Source organism: Lepidochelys kempii, chromosome 5 (assembly GCF_965140285.1).
Source record: "Lepidochelys kempii isolate rLepKem1 chromosome 5, rLepKem1.hap1, whole genome shotgun sequence".
In the NCBI taxonomy this organism is placed as follows: domain Eukaryota; kingdom Metazoa; phylum Chordata; order Testudines; family Cheloniidae; genus Lepidochelys; species Lepidochelys kempii.
Window position 1 is genome coordinate 131,082,098 of NC_136384.1, and position 18,490 is coordinate 131,100,587.

At 41.6% G+C, this 18,490-nt stretch overlaps 1 protein-coding gene across 12 annotated transcripts in view; it reads left to right on the plus strand.

Moving 5' to 3' along the window:
- HOOK3 (hook microtubule tethering protein 3) overlaps positions 1-18,490 on the plus strand; it is a 143,161-nt gene that overhangs the window by 65,449 nt on the left and 59,222 nt on the right. For all 12 annotated transcript variants that reach the window (XM_073345890.1, XM_073345889.1, XM_073345888.1 and 9 more), the window contains 5 exons: positions 1,781-1,921; positions 3,416-3,617; positions 12,877-12,987; positions 15,293-15,380; positions 16,366-16,435. In XM_073345890.1, the coding sequence (XP_073201991.1) occupies positions 1,781-1,921; positions 3,416-3,617; positions 12,877-12,987; positions 15,293-15,380; positions 16,366-16,435 (612 nt within the window). The remainder of the gene's footprint in view (positions 1-1,780; positions 1,922-3,415; positions 3,618-12,876; positions 12,988-15,292; positions 15,381-16,365; positions 16,436-18,490) is intronic.

Below are 18,490 nucleotides of genomic sequence, written 5' to 3' on the forward strand. Positions count from 1 at the left end.
ACCCATCCCCTTCTTAGCTACCTTTACCGGCTTTCATTTTCTTTTTGTATCAAAGTCATGCTCTTCTTTCTCACTTCCAAGGCTCCGCACAGCTTTGCCTTGCCTATGCAATCTCTTCCTCCCCCCAAACAGGATGCTTCACCGAAATTTCTCTTGATTATTCCCAGCATCCCTTCGCAGTTTCATGCCTTCTTTCACATTGCCCTCTGTGCTTGGTACCGCTCCCGTTTAGTATTTACCATGTGTTGGAATTATTAAGAATATTTGAATTAATATTAATACGGTAAACCACCAAACACTAACTTAACCATAAATTCCTTTATTAAAGTGAAAGGCCAAATGGTATGTATACAATTGCTTTAAACATGCCTAAAAAGCCTAGATACTAAGCAATTTACTACATCCAAACAATAACAAAACATTTATAAGCCTTTGATCAAGGTACTTACAAATGGGTTAAAGCTGGGGTGCTTGGTCCCACATTGATCAACTCCAACCTGTTCAGGTGGGTGTAAGCAATGGGTCCTGTAAGAGTTTACTTTTTATACCCTTTAACAAACAAGTGATGTCACTGCCAATTACTGACTTCAGGTAACAACCAATTTGAGACAGTTCACTCTTATTTCCAGTCTTAATCCAGATAAGATTTACAACCTCCTTTTTTCCCCAAGGCCTTTCCTCCCATAACTGCGGTCCAACAGTTTGCCCATTGCACTTGAGTTCACACAGGCTTTACCACTGATGTGTGGTTGGAGAAGGGCCTTGTTGGCTCATTTTAAGACAGAATCTTTGTTTTATTTAAAACCATCTGCAGTCGCCCCTATTGGCCAAAGGTCATCTTTTTAGAAATTTCCTTTTATCTCATTAGTTATTCTTTGAACCAGACATCCTCTCTGCTTTATTCCTTCTGACCTTCTAACTTATTTTCAAGGCCTCCCTTCTACTTCCTAGTCAGGGCATTTCTTTACAGCACATTTTTCTTAACCAAATTTAAGCTAACCCTAATTTAATTCAAATTTAAGCTAACTCTAATTCTTTAATTTCATATTTATCCTACACCATGCAACCTCTCTCCTTCAAAAACCTGAACAACCATATTTTACATTGTGTTCCATCTATTAAAGAGCACACCCCACTTCTACTGTATCCTATTATATTCTCTTATGCATTTATGGTATAATTTCTTAGGGCAAAGGCTCTGTTATTTGTTCAGCACATTTTGAATGTTGGCCAAAATGGGATCTTTTGGAGGTGCTGAACATCCGCAGCTTCCATTAAAAAAAGGCCACTTATCTGGCTGCCCAAATGTGGATAGAGTATGTTGTCTAAGGTACCTGCATTTGGAAAATGTTGACCATTGTACATAATCCTGCTTATGCTGGGATAAAACAAAGTGTAAATGTAATCCTCTTTGTGCGCCAGAAAAGATTATATTTTTGTGCCCCAGGCATTCTGAGAGGAGTGTTTTAGCAAAGATTTTCAGTAGCATGTGAAAGCCTTAGGATTTCTTTCTTTCAAATAAAACTATGATGGAAAGTATACATCTCCTTGTTGCACTGCAAGGCAGAGTTGTTGATGACATTGACTTAGAAGCATGTGTACCCATAAAACTGGAGCTACCTCCACCTCCTTGAAAATGTAAGAGAAACTGGCAACATGATGATGTTCATTGGCTTTATTTTTTTATTGTCTCAAAAAGTTGCTATAAAGGAAGAAGGTAGCAGTGGTCTGTGGTTAGAACATAACCTTTCTTATCTACTGTTTTATTTCAATTCTGTAGGCTAGAGGCAGCCAAAGATGATTATCGAATACGTTGTGAAGAGCTGGAAAAAGAAATTGCAGAATTGCGACAGCAGAATGAAGAGCTAACCACTTTAGCAGAAGAGGCTCAGTCTTTGAAGGATGAGATGGATGTACTTAGGTAAACTATTATTCTAACCCAGTGGTCCCCAGAGTGGTGCCCACGGGTGCCATGGCGCCTGCCGGGGTATTTTTTTGCACCCCCAGGACACCGCACCGCTCAAATGCTGCCTCTGGGTGTGGCTGCCGGAGAACCGTCTGTCGAAATGCCGTCGAGAAGCGTTGCCATTTCTCGGCAGCATTTCGGCTGCGACACTTCTTGCTGCTGCCGCTTCTCGGCGGCATTTCGGTGGCAGGGTGTCTGGCGCCCGCCATAGTCTTCTGGGAATAGCAATATGCTATTTCTACAGAAAGGTTGGGGACCACTGCTCTAACCATTAGGATGTATATTTCTTTTTATTCCTAAAACAACATTTGTACTATCAATTTATCTCCATTAACATTCATGTAGTTTCAAAATTTTGCATACATTAAAGTAGTTTATCAACAAGCACCAAAGTGCATCCAGTTACCATCAAAACTATGAGGTTGCGAATTTTTGGCAGTCAAGCAACCTGATCTCACATCATTAAGCACTGTATATGTGGCATTGCCACACTATCAGTATTATGGATGCAGTAGCCCTTCATCATTATAAGCCCCTGTTTTAAGGCATTTACAACTTTTTATAAAAAATTATCCTTTGGCCTGAAATGTCTTTTGTTTGCTCATAACCAAATGGTAAATTTCTTTGAAAAATTTGATAAAATTCTCTTTGGCTATGTTTCTAAATTGTGATATTCCGCAATGAGAGCTGTTTATTCAAAGGTGAGCATTATAAACTGAACCCCATCCTGCATCCATGTTCCTAAAATTCTTAATCTAATCTACTAAACTGCCACTGCGTGGAGAGGGCACAGGCTGTCCTGTAAATGGGCATAACAGTTCTTTGTGTGTTCCACTCTGTTTTCTTTCACTGACAGTAAAGATGCTCAAGTCTTTCAGATTTTTTAATTTGTTTTAAAAACAATTAATCTGTTGGTAGGCATGAAAACAAGAGCAGATGCAGGGATAGTATTGAAAGGCTGCCTGAAAGAAGTGAGTTTTGAGGCTGGATTAGGAGTCTGAGGTGGAGATTGCCTAAGAGAGAGGATGGCATGAAAATAGTTAGAACTGGATGAAGAAACAGACAAGAGGACAGTAATACATTCAAGCAGAAAGAGTGATATCATTGGAAACTACCTCATTTTGGGTAGGTTGGTGAGGGGAGAAGCAGAGAGGCTAGCAAAGAGAAAGCCAAGAAACATAGCAGTGAGGATAAGTTGTTAGCTTTCTTATGCTCCTCCTGGTGTTTGGAAACCATTTCTGTATTGAGTTTAATACTGAGGAGACTTCAGAGCGCTTATTATGTTAGCATTTTGAATATTATTATATATTATTTGTGTTACCATAGTGCCTAGCAGTCCTACCCATGGACCAGGCACTGTACAAACAAAGAACAAAAAGATGGTCCGTGCCCCGAAGTTTACAGTCTGAACAGGTTTGATGCAGCTTCTCCTTCTCTATTCTCATCCAGGCATTCTTCTGATAAAGTGGCTAAGTTAGAAAGCCAGGTAGAGTCATACAAAAAAAAGCTGGAAGATCTTGGTGATCTGCGTCGGCAAGTGAAACTCTTAGAGGAGAAGAACACTATGTATATGCAAAACACTGTAAGCTTGGAGGAAGAACTAAGGAAAGCCAATGCAGCGCGTAGCCAACTGGAAACATACAAGAGACAGGTGAGAACAGAAATAGTTATTGCAATTGATTTGTTGATTTCTTAGCCTTTTCTGTTAATATTGGGTAATATCTCAAGAACTCATTCACTAGTTCATTGAAGAACTCATTCATGTTCTATGTAAAGGATCTGTTTTATTGTAAATATCCCTCTCCCCCTAGCTTGTGTAGCTCATTATGTAGAGCTGGTGTAGCTCCACCTACCAAGTAGGAAAAAAGTCAACAAGAGCTGGCTCTCTTGGATAGACAAAATGTATTGATGGACGTGTAGATTTTCAAGGTCAGAAGGGAACACTGTGATCTTCTAGTCTGACTGCCTGCATAAAGCAAAGCATAGAACTTACTTGAAGTAATTCCTGCTTCAAGTCCAATAGCTGTGGTTACACTAGAGCAAATCTTTTAGAAAAAATACCCAGTCTTGTTTAAAAAAATTTCCAGTGTTGGAGAATCCATCATAACCCTCGGTAAGTTGGTCTAATGGTTAATTACTCTCACTTTAAAATGTGCACATTATTTCTAGTCTGAATTTGTCTTTCAGCTTCCAGTTATTAGATCTTGTTATACTTTTGTCGACTAAATTGAATAGCCCATTATTACGTTTCTATCTCCCATGTAGGTATATATAGACTGATCAAGTCACCCTTTAACCTTATCTTGGATAAGGTAAATAGATTAAAGGAACTCAATCTTTCACTATAAAGCATGTTTCCCAATCCTTTAATCCTTCTCACGGCTCTCTGAAACCTCCAGTTTTTCAACAACGTTGTTGAAGTGCAGACACCAGAGCTGGACACAATATTCCAGTAGCAGTTGTGTCATTTCATGCTCTGCACAGGCTCCACATCTTTTCCCCTCAATCTTCAGTGTCCTGTTGCTCCATGGAGCAAGCAGGTCAGCTCTCTGCACTGTCTGCATTTCCCGTCTCTGTTTCTTCTCCTGCAAGGAAGAAGAGAGAAGGTAAGAGGAGATTTGTTGAGATTCTTCCCTTGCCTGGTGATTAGTCTCTGTCCATCCCCTTGACCTGGTATACACTTTCGCAAATGCAGTTTGTGATAGGGAGTCTCCCATTAGTTTGTGACAGGTTTTTCTCAGCCCCAGTGCAGTGTTTGCTCTGAGTCTGCCTGGTTTGGACTCCTGGGGCTGGTCTACGCTACGAGTTTGTCGGATTTAGCAGCATTAGATCGAATTAACCCTGCACCCGTCCACACAACGAAGCCATTTTTTCGACATATAAGGCTCTTAAAACCGATTTCTCTACTCCTCCCCAACAAGGGGATTAGCGCTGAAATCGACATCCCCGTTTCGAATTAGGGTTAGTGTGGACACAATTCGAAGGTATTGGCCTCCAGAAGCTATCCCACAGTGCACCATTGTGACCACTCTGGACAGCACTCTGAACTCGGATGCACTGGCCAGGTGTACAGGAAAAGCCCCGGGAACATTTGAATCTCCTTTCCTGTTTGGTCAGGCGAGCTCATCGCACAGATGACCATGCAGTCCCAGAATCGAAAAAGAGCTCCAGCATGGACCGAACGGCAGGTACTGGATCTTATCGCTGTATGGGGAGAGGAATCCGTGCTATCAGAACTAAGTTCCAAAAGACAAAATGCCAAAATATTTCAAAAAGTCTCCGAGGCCATGAGGGCCAGAGGCTACAGCAGGGACGCAACACAGTGCCACGTGACACTTAAGGAGCTCAGAGTATCAGAAAACCAAGAATCAAACGGACGCTCCTGGACAGAGCCCCAAGACAAAATGGGGCTCTATGCTATGCTCTAATCTATGCTAAGCTGCATGCAATTCTAGGGGGGCCGCCACCACTACCCCAACCCAGTCCGTGGACTCTGATGATGGGGTACTCTCTGCCATGCCTGAGGATTTTGCGGATGAGGAAGATGAGGAGGAGGAGGACGAGCTTGTGGAGAGTACACAGCACACCGTTCTCCCCAACAGCCAGGATCTTTTTATCACCCTGACTGAAATACCCTCCTAACCCGGAGAAGGGACCTCTGGTGAGTGTACCTTTTTTAAATACAATACATGTTACAAAAAGCAAGCGTTTTTTGATGATTAAGTAGCCCTGAGGACTTGGGATGCATTCATGGCCAGTACAGCTAGTGAAAAAGTCTGTTAACATGTTTGGGGATGGAGCAGAAATCCTCCAGGGACATCTCCGTGAAGCTCTCCTGGAGGTACTCTAAAAGCCTTTGCAAAAGGTTTCTGGGGAGAGCAGCCTTATTCCGTCCTCCATGGTAGGACACTTACCATGCCATGCTAGTAGCAAGTAATCTGGGATCATTGCATGACAAAGCCTGGCAGCGTATGGTCCCGGTGTTTGCTGGCATTCAAGCAACATCCGTTCTTTATCTCTCTGTGTTATCCTCAGGAGAGTGATATCATTCATGGTAATCTGGTTGAAATAGGGGAATTTAATAAAGGAGACATTCAGAGGTGGCCATTCCTACTGGGCTGTTTGCCTGTGGCTGAAAAGAAATCCTCCCTGCAGTTAGCCATGCGATGTGGGGGGGCCGTTTGGCTAGCAGGGATCTTCCCTGATACCAGCCACGCAGTGGGAGGAGGGGTAAAGTGATCATCCCAGAGAATTGAATGGGTGGGGTGCGGGGGGGAAGGTTCATTTGGTTTCTGCTGCTGCGTGTTAACAGGAAAACGGCAGCACTAAATGGCCAACTCAATGTTCTTTGCTTGGTATGGGAGAGAAGGGCGCTGCTATTATGAAAGTTGCAGAAGCCGAAAGACTATGGCTTACCATGGCTGCTTGCAAGCCGAATTCTGTTGCCCGGCACTGCGTGTGTGATCTCTAATGCCAAAGCCGCAATACAAGATGCAAAATGCAACCTTGTACCAAAATCACATGTGCTGTGTAATGGGAATAGTATTGTTCACCATGAAAGAGTATAGCCATTGTTCTGTAAAATGTATCTTTTTAAATACTTTACTCCCTTTTTTTCCTCCAGCAGCTGCAAATGTTTCAAGCTTCCCTCCTTCATCCCAAAGGCTATCTCAGATAAGGCGGTGAAAAAAACACATGTGCGATGAAATGCTCTCTGAGCTCATGCAGTCGTCCGGCACTGACAGAGCTCAGCAGAATGTGTGAAGGGACACAGTAGCAGAGTACAGGAAAGTGGCCGATGAACGTGAGGAGAGGTGGCGGCAGGAAGATCAGAGGAGGCATGATGCAACGCTGGGGCTACTGCAGGATCAAACGGACGTGCTCCGGCGTCTGGTGGAGGTTCATGAATGGCAGTAGGATCACAGACTGCCGCTGCAGCCCCTGTTTATCCACCCTCCCTTCTCCCCAAGTTCCATAGCCTCCTCACCAGACGCCCAAGGATGCCGGGGGGGAGGCTCCGGGCACCCAACCACTCCACCCCAGTGGACAGCCCAAGCAACAGAAGGCTGGCATTCAACAAGTTTTGAAGTGGCCTTTTCCTTCCCTCCTCCCACCCAGGCTACCTTGTGAGTTATCTCCCTATTTTTATAATCAATTAATAAAGAATACATGTTTTTTAAACGATAGTGACTTTATTTCCTTTGCAAGCAAGCTGTGATCAAAGTGGGGAGGGCGGGTGGCTTACAGGGAATTTAGAGTCAACCAAGGGGGCGGGTTTACATCAAGGAGAAACAAACAGAAGGGGCACACAGTACCCTGGCCAGTCATGAAACTGGTATTCAAAGCTTTTCTGATGCGCAGCGCTTCCTGCTGTGCTCTTCTAACCGCCCTGGTGTCTGGCTGCGCGTATTCAGCATCCAGGCGATTTGCCTCAACCTCCCATCCTGCCATAAACATCTTCCCTGTACTCTCACAGAGATTGTGGAGCACACAGCAAGCAGTAATAACAATGGGAATATTGGTTTCGCTGAGGTCTGAGCGAGTCAGTAAACTGCGCCAGCAACCCTTTAAACGTCCAGATGCACACTTTACCACCATTCTGCACTTGCTCAGTCCATACTTGAACAGCTCCTGACTACTGTCCAGGGTGCCTGTGTACAGCTTCATGAGCCAGGGCATTAAGGGGTAGGCTGGATCCCCAAGGATAACTATAGGCATTTCAACATCCCCAACAGTTATTTTCTGGTCTGGGAAGTAAATCCCTTTCTGCAGCCATTTAAACAGACCAGAGTTCCTGAAGATGCAAGCGTCATGAACCTTTCCCGGCCATCCCAAGTTGATGTTGGCGAAACGTCCCTTGTGATCCACCAGTGCTTGCAACACCATTGAAAAGTACCCTTTTTGGTTTATGTACTAGCTGCCCTGGTGGTCCGGTCCCAAGATAGGGATATGCATTCCGTCTATAGCCCCACCACAGTTAGGGAATCCCATTGCAGCAAAGCCATCTACTGTGACCTGCACATTTCCCAGAGTCACTACCTTTGATAGCAGCAGCTCAACGATTGCGTTGGCTAATCGTATCACAGCAACCCCCACAGTAGATTTGCCTACTCCAAATTGATTACCAACTTGCTGGTAGCTGTCTGGCATTGCAAGCTTCCACAGGGCTATTGCCACTCGCTTGTGAAGTGTGAGGGCTGCTCTCATCTTGGTATTCTTGCGCTTCAGGGCAGAGGAAAGCAAGTCACAAAGTTCCATGAAAGTGCCCTTACGCGTGTGAAAGTTTCAGAGCCACTGGGAATCATCCCAAACCTCCAACACTATGCGGTCCCACCACTCTGTGCTTGTTTCCCAGGCCCAGAATCGGCATTCCACAGCATGAGCCTGCCCCAGTAACACCGTGATCTCCAAATTGCTGGGGACTGTGGTTTTAGAGAAATCTGTGTTCATGTCCTCATCACCGTGCTGCCGTCGCCTCCTCACCTGGTTTTTCAGGTGCTGGTTCTGCATAAACTGCACGATAATGCGCGAGGTGTTTACAATGGTCATAACTGCTGCGGTGAGCTGAACAGGCTCCATGCTTACCATGTTATGGCGTCTGCTCGGGCAATCCAGGGAAAAGGGCACGAAATGATTGCCTGCTGCTGCTTTCATGGAGGAAGGGAGAGTTGACTGAGGACACTGACCCATAACCACCCGCGACAAATTTTTGGCCCCATCAGGCATTGGGAGCTCAGCCCAGAATTCCAATGGGCACTGGGGACTGCGGGAAGTGTGGGATAGCTACCCACAGTACACCGCTCGGAATGTCGACGCTTGCCACGGTACTGTGGACACACATCGCCGAATTAATGTGCTTAGTGTGGCCGCAAGCACTCTATACAATCTGTTCCCAAAAATTGACTTCTGTAAAATCGGAGTACTTTCGTAGTGTAGACATGGCCTTGGGGATGTTTTTCGCTTCCCCTAAGTGCCAGCCCTGGCAGGTTACCTCGAGATGAGAGGATGTGTATTTCTCATCCTATGTGCCATGGGAGGGTTAAGTACCCCTCTTGTTACCAGCACCCTCTGAAATGAAGGGAGTGTACATTTTCCAGTTTACTAAAGGTGAAGGGGAGTACTTTATTTCAAGATGGGTGGACAAAAGGTCCATACCTCTCTGAGGCAGCTTGTGCTTCTACTCTATATTGATCTGCCAGGACTTCATGCACATTAGCACTGGTGTCTGCACCTGATCGTACCTGTTCCCCCATTAACATGGGATGAGCCTTGGGCAGTGGAAAGGGGTGTAGTAGTGAGAGAGAGAGCCTGGAGCACTAGGCCTGGGCTGAGTCCTGAACCAGAGGCTGTGAGCCAAAGTCAGGCCATATATTAAAGCAGATGCTTACGAGTTCACTGTCCAGTACATGAACTTGGCAACGTTGTTGCTAGTGAACTAGGCACTAGATATTTATGCAAATATATTCTAGCTAGTACAGCTACATCACAATCTAGTACAAGAGAAGATGGTTTGACAAAATGAATAGGGATGTTTCATCCAAGATATTAGGAACAAAGAGAGGTAACAAACAGATGTCATGAAATAAGCATGGTGGTACTTAGGTTCCTAAAAGACTGTTGTTTGTCTCAGTCTATAAATGTTGAGATACTTCGCCTTAACTCTTTTTCCAGCCTATGGGGTAGCGGCAAGTCTGACCACTGACTGAGCTGAATCCATTGTAATGAGCATACATGTTTTAATGTAACTGTAGGCATTGATCCAGGGAGCTAGTACAGTGCTTCATTGACAATAAACATGGCCAAGGGCCTTCGCCACCGAACCATGCCTGTGATTTTTCTTTGGGTAACATCGAGGTCTGTTGAATGAGCAGGTTGCCTTATCTGCTGCTAATAGTGATAACATTTGGAGCTCCAAGGACAGAAGCACTGAGCAACCTGGACAGTGTTACTGAGCAACAACATTCTAGCCTTCAACACTTAACTCTTGATGTTGAGGTTGGTTGAGCCGAGCTGAACTGTCTGAGCCGAGCTGAACAGCACACGCACACAAGCCAACTGACCACAAGGGGAACCTCATTCTTTCTGCCAAAGATATAAATAATTGGAAACAAAAGGTTACATGGAAAGTGTTAGGCAACCTTAACTTTAGGCTTTGCTACTGTTACGCTATAATTTTAAAACTAGGGCTGTCAAGCGATTAAAAAAATTAATCGCCATTAATCATGCTGTTAAACAATAACAGAATACCATTTATTTAAATATTTTTGGGTGTTTTCTACGTTTTCAAATATATTGATTTCAGTTACAACACAGAATACAAAGTGTACAGTGCTCATTTTATATTTATTTTTGATTGCAAATATTTGCACTGTAAAAAACAAAAGAAATAGTATTTTTCAGTTCACCTAATACAAGTATGTAGCGCAATCACTTCAATGATAAAGTTGAACTTACAAATGTAAATTAAGTACAAGCTTATGTAAAAAATAGAACTGCATTCAAAAATAAAACAATGTAAAACTTCAGCGCCTGCAAGTCCACTTAGTCCTTCCTATTTCTTGTTCAGCCAATTGCTCAGACAAACAGGTTTGTTTACATTTGCACGAGATAATGCTGCCCGGTTCTTGTTTACAATGTCACCTGAAAGTGAGAACAGGCGTTCGCATGGCACTTTTGTAGCCAGCATTGCTAGGTATTTACATGCCAGATGCGCTAAAGATTCATATGTCCCTTGATGCTTCAGTCACCATTCCAGAGGACATGTGTCCATGCTGATGACAGGTTCTGCTCGATAACGCTCCAGAGCAGTGCGGATCGACACATGTTCATTTTCATCATCTGAGTCAGATGGCACCAGCAGAAGGTTGATTTTTCTTTTTGGTGGTTCGGGTTCCGTAATTTCTGCATCAGAGTGTTGCTCTTTTAAGACCTCTGAAAGCATGCTCCACACCTCGTCCCTCTCAGATTTTGGAAGGCACTTCAGATTCTCAAACCTTGTATCGAATGCTGTAGCTATCTTTCGAAATCTCACATGGATACCTTCTTTGTGTTTTGTCAGATCTGCGGTGAAAGTGTTCTTAAAACGAACATGTGCTGGGTCATCATCCGAGACTCCTATAACATGAAATATATGGCAGAATGTGGGTAAAACAGAGAAGGAAACATACAATTCTCTCCCCAGGAGTTCAGTCACAAATTTAATTGACACATTGTTTTTTTTAACAAGCATGATCATTATGGAAGCATGTCTTCTGGAATGGTGGCCGAAGCATGAAGGGGCTTATGAATGTTTAGCATACCTGACACATAAATACTTTGTGATGCTGGCTACAAAATGGCCATGCAAATGCCTGTTCTCACTTTCAGGTGACGTAAATAAAAAGCGGGCAGCATTATCTCTCATAAATGTAAGCAAACTTGTTTGTCTTAGGAAGAAGTAGGACCGGGTGGACTTGTAGGCTCTAAAGTTTTGCATTGTTTTGTTTTTGAGTGCAGTTATGTAGCACAAAAAAATCTACATTTGTAAGTTTCACTTTCATAATAAAGAGATTATACTACAGTACTTGTATGAGGTGAATTGAAAAATACTGCTTTTTTTTACAGTGCAAATATTTATAATCAAAATAATATAAAGTGAGCACTGTACACTTCGTATTCTGTGTTGTAATTGAAATCAATGAATTTGAAAATGTAGAAAAATATCCAAAATATTTAATAAATTTCAATTGGTACTCTATTGTTCAACAGTGCGATTAAAACTGCGATTAGTTGCAATTACTTTATTTGAGTTAATCGCGAGAACTAACTGCAATTAATCAACAGCCCTATTTAAAGCGTATTTTTATTTACACACATACCTCTTTCTCTAACTCTAAAACAAAGCAGACATTGGCTCCTTATAAATTGCTTCACAAGAAGCTACAAGTAGATGTATCTTCATCAGAGTTTCCATTCAGCTATAGAGTTTGCATGCTGATCTTCCTTCAGTGCCGTTCTATCCAAGCTCTTTCTGTGACATGCTACTAATTCTATACCTAGAACTGAGCCTTTGTTAAAGGAGGTATAAAGCTTTGAGTGGGCAACTTTTTGCTGATTTGTTTTTCATGACTTGCGTGTCCACTCTGAAAGGTTTATTCAGTTTTCTCCTCTTCTAGTTGTAAATAGCTGTTCGCTGATCTTCTACATGGTAGTGTCCAAGGGAACTTTGACTGGACCTTGATAGCTCATTATTTCCTCTTGTTAAATAATCAAAAGTGCCTCTGTTCCTTTGGATTTTGCGGTTTGACCGTCATTCCTTGGAGATGAAGCTCCATATTAGTAGATTCAAAAACCATGAGAAAACACATTTACAAATGAGCAAAAAATTACCTGTTCAGATAAGCTTAGGCTTGACTTCTCAAAGTGAGGCTTGGAAAACAGAGAGATAGGGCAAGTAGGAGAATGCACCTCTGATTTTCTCTATGGTGTTTTTTTTTGTTTGTTTTGTTTGTTTTTTTCTGATTTCTTTCCCCACACTTTTGAGGATGGAGAAAGGCCATTATCAGTTTCCTCATCTCTCTGATCCACTCAATTGTATAGTTATGGTGATTCATTGGTTATATAGAGATTTTACTCAAATTTAAATTTTAAAGTATAATTAGCTGGGTGGTTGGACAAACTGAGAACAGTTTCTCTTCTTCACAGCTTTGTTGTCTCAGATTTTACTTGCACTGAAGTGGTACTATTCTGATCCCTTCAATGACCTTGATGATTGAAACAATAGATAGGTGAACAAACCATTTTGAATGTGCTAGATATGAATATTCCATTTGTTTTAACACTGATCTCACATTGTAGTGTAATTAATAACTTTACTTCATGCATATTATGTTGAACACGGATAGACAAACAATTCCTTCTTTGTCTCACAGGTAGTTGAACTACAAAACAGATTATCTGAAGAATCGAAGAAAGCAGATAAATTAGAATTTGAATACAAATTGCTGAAAGAAAAAGTAGACAGCCTCCAAAAAGAAAAAGATGTAAGTGTTTAGATGTTGCTTTTTTTTGTGGTGGTGGAAACAAATTTGTATCCTTATTACCCTGGACCTGCTTATCAAAATTACCTGTTTAGCCAAGTTATAGTTCTTTGTTCACTTTAAATTGTCTGTTGTCTGGGTAAAATATTGTATAAATATAATAACTATGGAGTTTGATAAACCGATCATCTGGCTTCAGGGTAACTACGAAAATGTGTGCAGTAGATTTTAAAAATGAAGAGCCAGGAAGACACATTTGTGTCTTTTTTTTTTTCTTCTCGATATCCTTTTCTCCTGTCCCTCCCCATGCTGTCTTTATCTAACCTCCTACACCGATTCCTCATGTGTACAGTGTCACAGGTTTTTGCTTTGAGCATCCAGCAGTGGAAGACTCAGAAATCTCAAATGTAATTGTAAAGTGTATTTAATTTTAAACTGGGTTTCAAACTTTCAATATTCCTCTGGAGGTAACTCAGAAGTTTTCTTTTAAAGTAAAAAATCTTCAGTGCAGCCTCTACATAGTCCTATTTGTGGGATCAAAGTGCATGTGCTGCGAACTTTTGGAATCTTCTAGAGGGCAGTCTCAACTGGGGCCACTCACCCCTCCTGTCATCCAGGGCTCAGAGGGCATAAAAAGAGAAGAAGCCTTAACTGCCCTTCCATACCTTCTGACCAGCAAAGGTGGAGCAGAGAACTGCTTGCCAAAGTGCCCGAGACCCCCAGGTGCACTTGGGTTGATCAGGCATGGTGGGAGAGCATTCATCAAGATCAGCTGCGAGGAGCTGCTCACGAACATTAGCTCTGTACCTGGATGGAGGTTGAAGACTGTCCTGGAGTTCTTGGTCACTTGACTCACATCCTAGTTCTTCTGAGGCAGACTGCAGCTTAGATTTTTACCCTAGACCATCCTCTACTCCACCTGCAGATCTAGTTGTCATGTAACTCTGGTATGAAGTGGGCAGCTATTCAGGGCTCTGAGTGTCAAAGAGTCCACAGTTCCCATGGTCCTGGAGTCTGGGATAGCCAGTACTATCAATGCTATTTCTGGTTGTAGTGAGACCTGTTGATGCCAGAGACACCGAATAGCTCCCATTCTTTGTACTGAACCTTCCTGTAATCTGACCATTTGGGCCTGGCATTTGAGAGAGCCTCAATAACCCCAACTTTTTAATTTCTTCCCACATGGAGGTGTCGGACAGTCTATATAAAGTCCCTGAGAAGGACATCAGTATTTTTAAACTCATCCAAACCTGGACTGTCAGGTAATGACACTGGCCAATGAGAAAAAGCATTAGACTGGAGGATCTTGTGCAGTGTCTTGACAAAAAAATCATTAGTGTTTTTAAAATGTGTTCGCTGACACAATTAAGTCTAATGTTTTTAAATACCACCAATCAACTGGAAGAGACAGGGCTTAATACTTTTAAAAACATGTTTAGTGACTGATCAGTTCTAGGGCACTGTTAAATAAAATGTCATCCTGGGCGTTGCTTCTTCCCTGATCAAGAAGCTGGGAATCTAAACAGTCTCCTGAATGTTGCAAATTTGAACAACAGATGAGAAACACTCAGAGGGACAGATATTATCCTTGCCATTTTTTCATGATTTTATTTTCCAACCAGCATTACCTCAGTCTTGCCTGGATTGAGCCACAAGCAGTTAGTTTTCATCCATGTCCCAGTCTCAACTGAATGCTCTACTAAAGGTCAAGGCCATTGACTTTCTTAGGGGGTTATGCTGCTCACTGATCTTCCACCACTGGAAGTATGCAGAGGCCCTTGAAGGAGAAAGAGAAGTTACTTACCAGTAATCATAGTTCCTCAAGTGTTTTGCTTCTGCATATTCCCATTCCCCACCTGCCTTCCTGTCTTCTTCTGAGTGGGGTTAAAAATTCCCATATTAGGGGAAGGAATTGAAAGTGTGTTGGCCCGCTTCCATTGGATAGCTAGGAACCCTGCACAAGAGGAGAGGAAAGACAATGTGAGTGGCCCTGTTGGGGTTACTGCTCTCCTTACGTTTCTGGAAGTTCATGGTACAGGTGTCTTGACCCCACAAGTGTAGTTATTCAGGTACAGGACTCTCAAAGAACCACAGTTATTGGTGAGTAGTTGCTCCTTATTTATTTATTTTTTTAAATTCTGCCTGGGGAATGAATTGGGATTCCTTGCTATGAAAGGCGTTTCTAGCAGTGCACATTAATCCTCTTTGTTAAAGTGCTGGCAATGATGTGCATAGTGGCAACTTGCTTAGAGTTAAAGATGGATTTGTAGAGATGAGATTAATATTTATTGTCCTTCCAATCACACAGAGGTTAAGAACGGAAAGAGATTCCCTAAAAGAAACTATCGAAGAGCTTCGATGTGTACAAGCACAAGAAGGGCAGCTCACCACTTCAGGTAATGGAGAAAGAGAAACCGAAGTTCCTTTTTTCTAAAGAACGTCCACAGAGGTTTCACAGGTGCAAGGTAGACAGGTTTACCTTTGTTTTATAGTTGACCAATTAACATCCACTAACTTGAGATTACAAAACAACTTCTGCTATAATCACATTTTTAGATGTTCAGAATTTCATGAAGCTTTCAACCTCTGGCTGAAATTTTCCATGCTTGGTCTCTTCCGAAATGTGATGTTTTAAAAAAGTTTTAAGAGTTTGATTTCTAAGTAATGGCAGTGAGAAACCAACTTTCTTATCTCCCTCATCTCCAAAAAATTAGCATTAATGTCCTAACATAGTTTTCCTAAACTTTTATGTGGTGCATATGGCACATATGCATTGATTTATATTCCATATATCACACCATGCAAATATTCATATTTTTACATGAACCAAGGAATAAACCGTAACTTGTGTGTAAAAAAACAAAAACAAAAAAAACAAAGGTTTCAGAGTAACAGCCATGTTAGTCTGTATTCGCAAAAAGAAAAGGAGTACTTGTGGCACCTTAGAGACTAACCAATTTATTTGAGCATAAGCTTTCGTGAGCTACAGTTGCGTCCGATGAAGTGAGCTGTAGCTCACGAAAGCTTATGCTCAAATAAATTGGTTAGTCTCTAAGGTGCCACAAGTCCTCCTTTTCTTTTTGAAAAAAAAACCCAAACAAAAACAAAAACAAAAAAACACACACCACCACCAACAAAAAGAACTTTGTCCAAAATGGAGGAAAATGGAAACCGAAAACCTGTTCAAAAATGGAGTTATGTTCATCTTTCCTTCCTATTATAGTGTGACTCTGTATTATTTCTCTCATACTCACAAGGAGCATATTGTTTTAAATGTTCTCTTCAAATTTAATCCTGTTGAACAATATTTATCCATCGCCTTTTGAAACAAAAATTATTGTACTTTCTGTTAATCCTTTTCTTTGTTTATGTCTGAAACAGGATTGATGCCACTGGGAAGCCAGGAGTCGTCAGACAGCCTAGCAGCAGAAATTGTTACTCCTGAAATCAAGTAAGTGAAATCATGCTTATTGTTTGCATAGACTTTAGGATGTGTATGCACACGATTAGTTCTTTTTCAGTGTTTTTAAGTTTATCCCTAAGATTCACACTAGTTCTTTTCTCCTCCTTTGGATTTCTTACAAAGCCATTCCTCTTACACTTGTGATGAATTTTATTTGACCTTCCCTCAGCCTGTATCATACTGTTTTTTTTTTTGGTTTTTTTTTAAGTGCTTTCACTGGATCTCATTTCTCTAAAGAGTTTGTGATATTACTATTTTTAGGCATGTTAGAAAAGAAAAACATTTGTAACAATGGGACTTCATGTTGTTGAAGAGAAAACAATTAAAATATCAAACTGAAAACTGGATTTAAAAATCATTTGTATTATCAAGTGAGGGAAAAAGAACAGGAGTACTTGTCAAAAAACAGGGAAAATGAGGAGAATAAAGTCAGAATTGAAAATCAGTATGGTTTAAGACTGTCCAGGGTGTATTTAATATTGTCCAGACAGTCTAGTATCACTGCAGCTTGAAACTGGAGTAATTAGGGGACCCCCATCTCTAAGAAATACATTGTAACTCCATTGGAATTATTTTTTCCTCTTGAGATGTCAGTACATCTGTTTTCAATGATTGGGCAGATGCATATGGGTTTGAGAACTCTTCTCTGGAGTGGTGAAGGTGGTACTTGCTGGATGGCTACTAACAAAAGGGGATTCCTTTCTGGCAATTTTACTGTACGTAGCTGTGACATGAGTTAGTTCAAGGTTAGTTAAAGAGCAGTGAAGAGGGGATTAATGCTTTCTGAAGCAGTATTTTCAAAGAGGCATTTATCACAAGAGCCTTAAAGGTAACCTACAAAGGAGAGAAAACAAACCTCAGCATTCTCAATGGAGCTCTGGGCCCTATAGGCAAAGGGTGGGAGGGGAAACACACACGAAGTGGTGAAATGACTTGCCCAAGGATATCAAGCAGCTCAGTGACAGAGCTGAGAATAGAATCCAGGTTTCCTGACTCCCATTCCAATGCCCTATCCACCAGGCCACACAGCCTTCAACATTTATAACTAATCTGGACACCACAGGGAACATTCCTCTGTTGTGACTTGTGCGAGCTTGGTTCTTTATGATTAATAGGGAAGGTCTGAAAGTATTTTTTCCCTGGAGGAAACGGGTTTTTATTTAATGTTAAACTTGGAAATCAGGTACCTTCTAGCTTGAAAGACACTAGTCTTGTCTGGACTAGGAAAAAAGAGCAGTTTTTTTTTAAGCAATTTAGCTAAAATGACATTAAACACCACCTACCACCTCATGTAGACGATGGCTTCGTGATATATAAAATCATATTAGCCAATATTTAAAAAAAAAAAAGTTTCCTAGTCTAGATGAGGCTTTTGGTTCCAGGAAAGCTAGTGTAATAGTACATCACGACAGCCAAGAAGGGTGAAAGTTGATCCATTGAGTGAGGAAGGAATTTTCAGTCATACTGTTCACCGTTTTTTTTTAAATACCATCTTTAAGAGTTTAGAGAAGAATATCTTAGATTCAGCACCTTCACCCCTTCAGTTAAGATGTAAGAACAATATACTCCCTGTGAGATCCTACTGCAAATCCTCCAGGAAAATGAGGGAAGACCAGAGTTGACATTCCTGTCACTTTCTAAGGTATACAAACAAGCAGAGGGCAGGAGGCGAACCTCTTTTTAAAATAAAAAACAAAAAACCTTTCAGGCCTTCTTTATATGTCATGATGAGGCAAACAGTGCATAAGCCCTTCTTAAAAAAATCCTTTGCAGGTCACCTTGAAAGGCAGCTCGGGGAAGTTGAATAAATGCCAACTACATTCATAAGAAACCAGTAGATTGCAAGTTCTTTTGGGGAGGGACAGTCTACTACTGTGTGTTTCAGAGTAACAGCCGTGTTAGTCTGTATTCGCAAAAAGAAAAGGAGTACTTGTGGCACCTTAGAGACTAACTAATTTATTTGAGCATAAGCTTTCGTGAGCTACAGCTCACTTCATCGGATGCATACTGTGGAAAGTGTAGAAGATCTTTTTATACACAAAA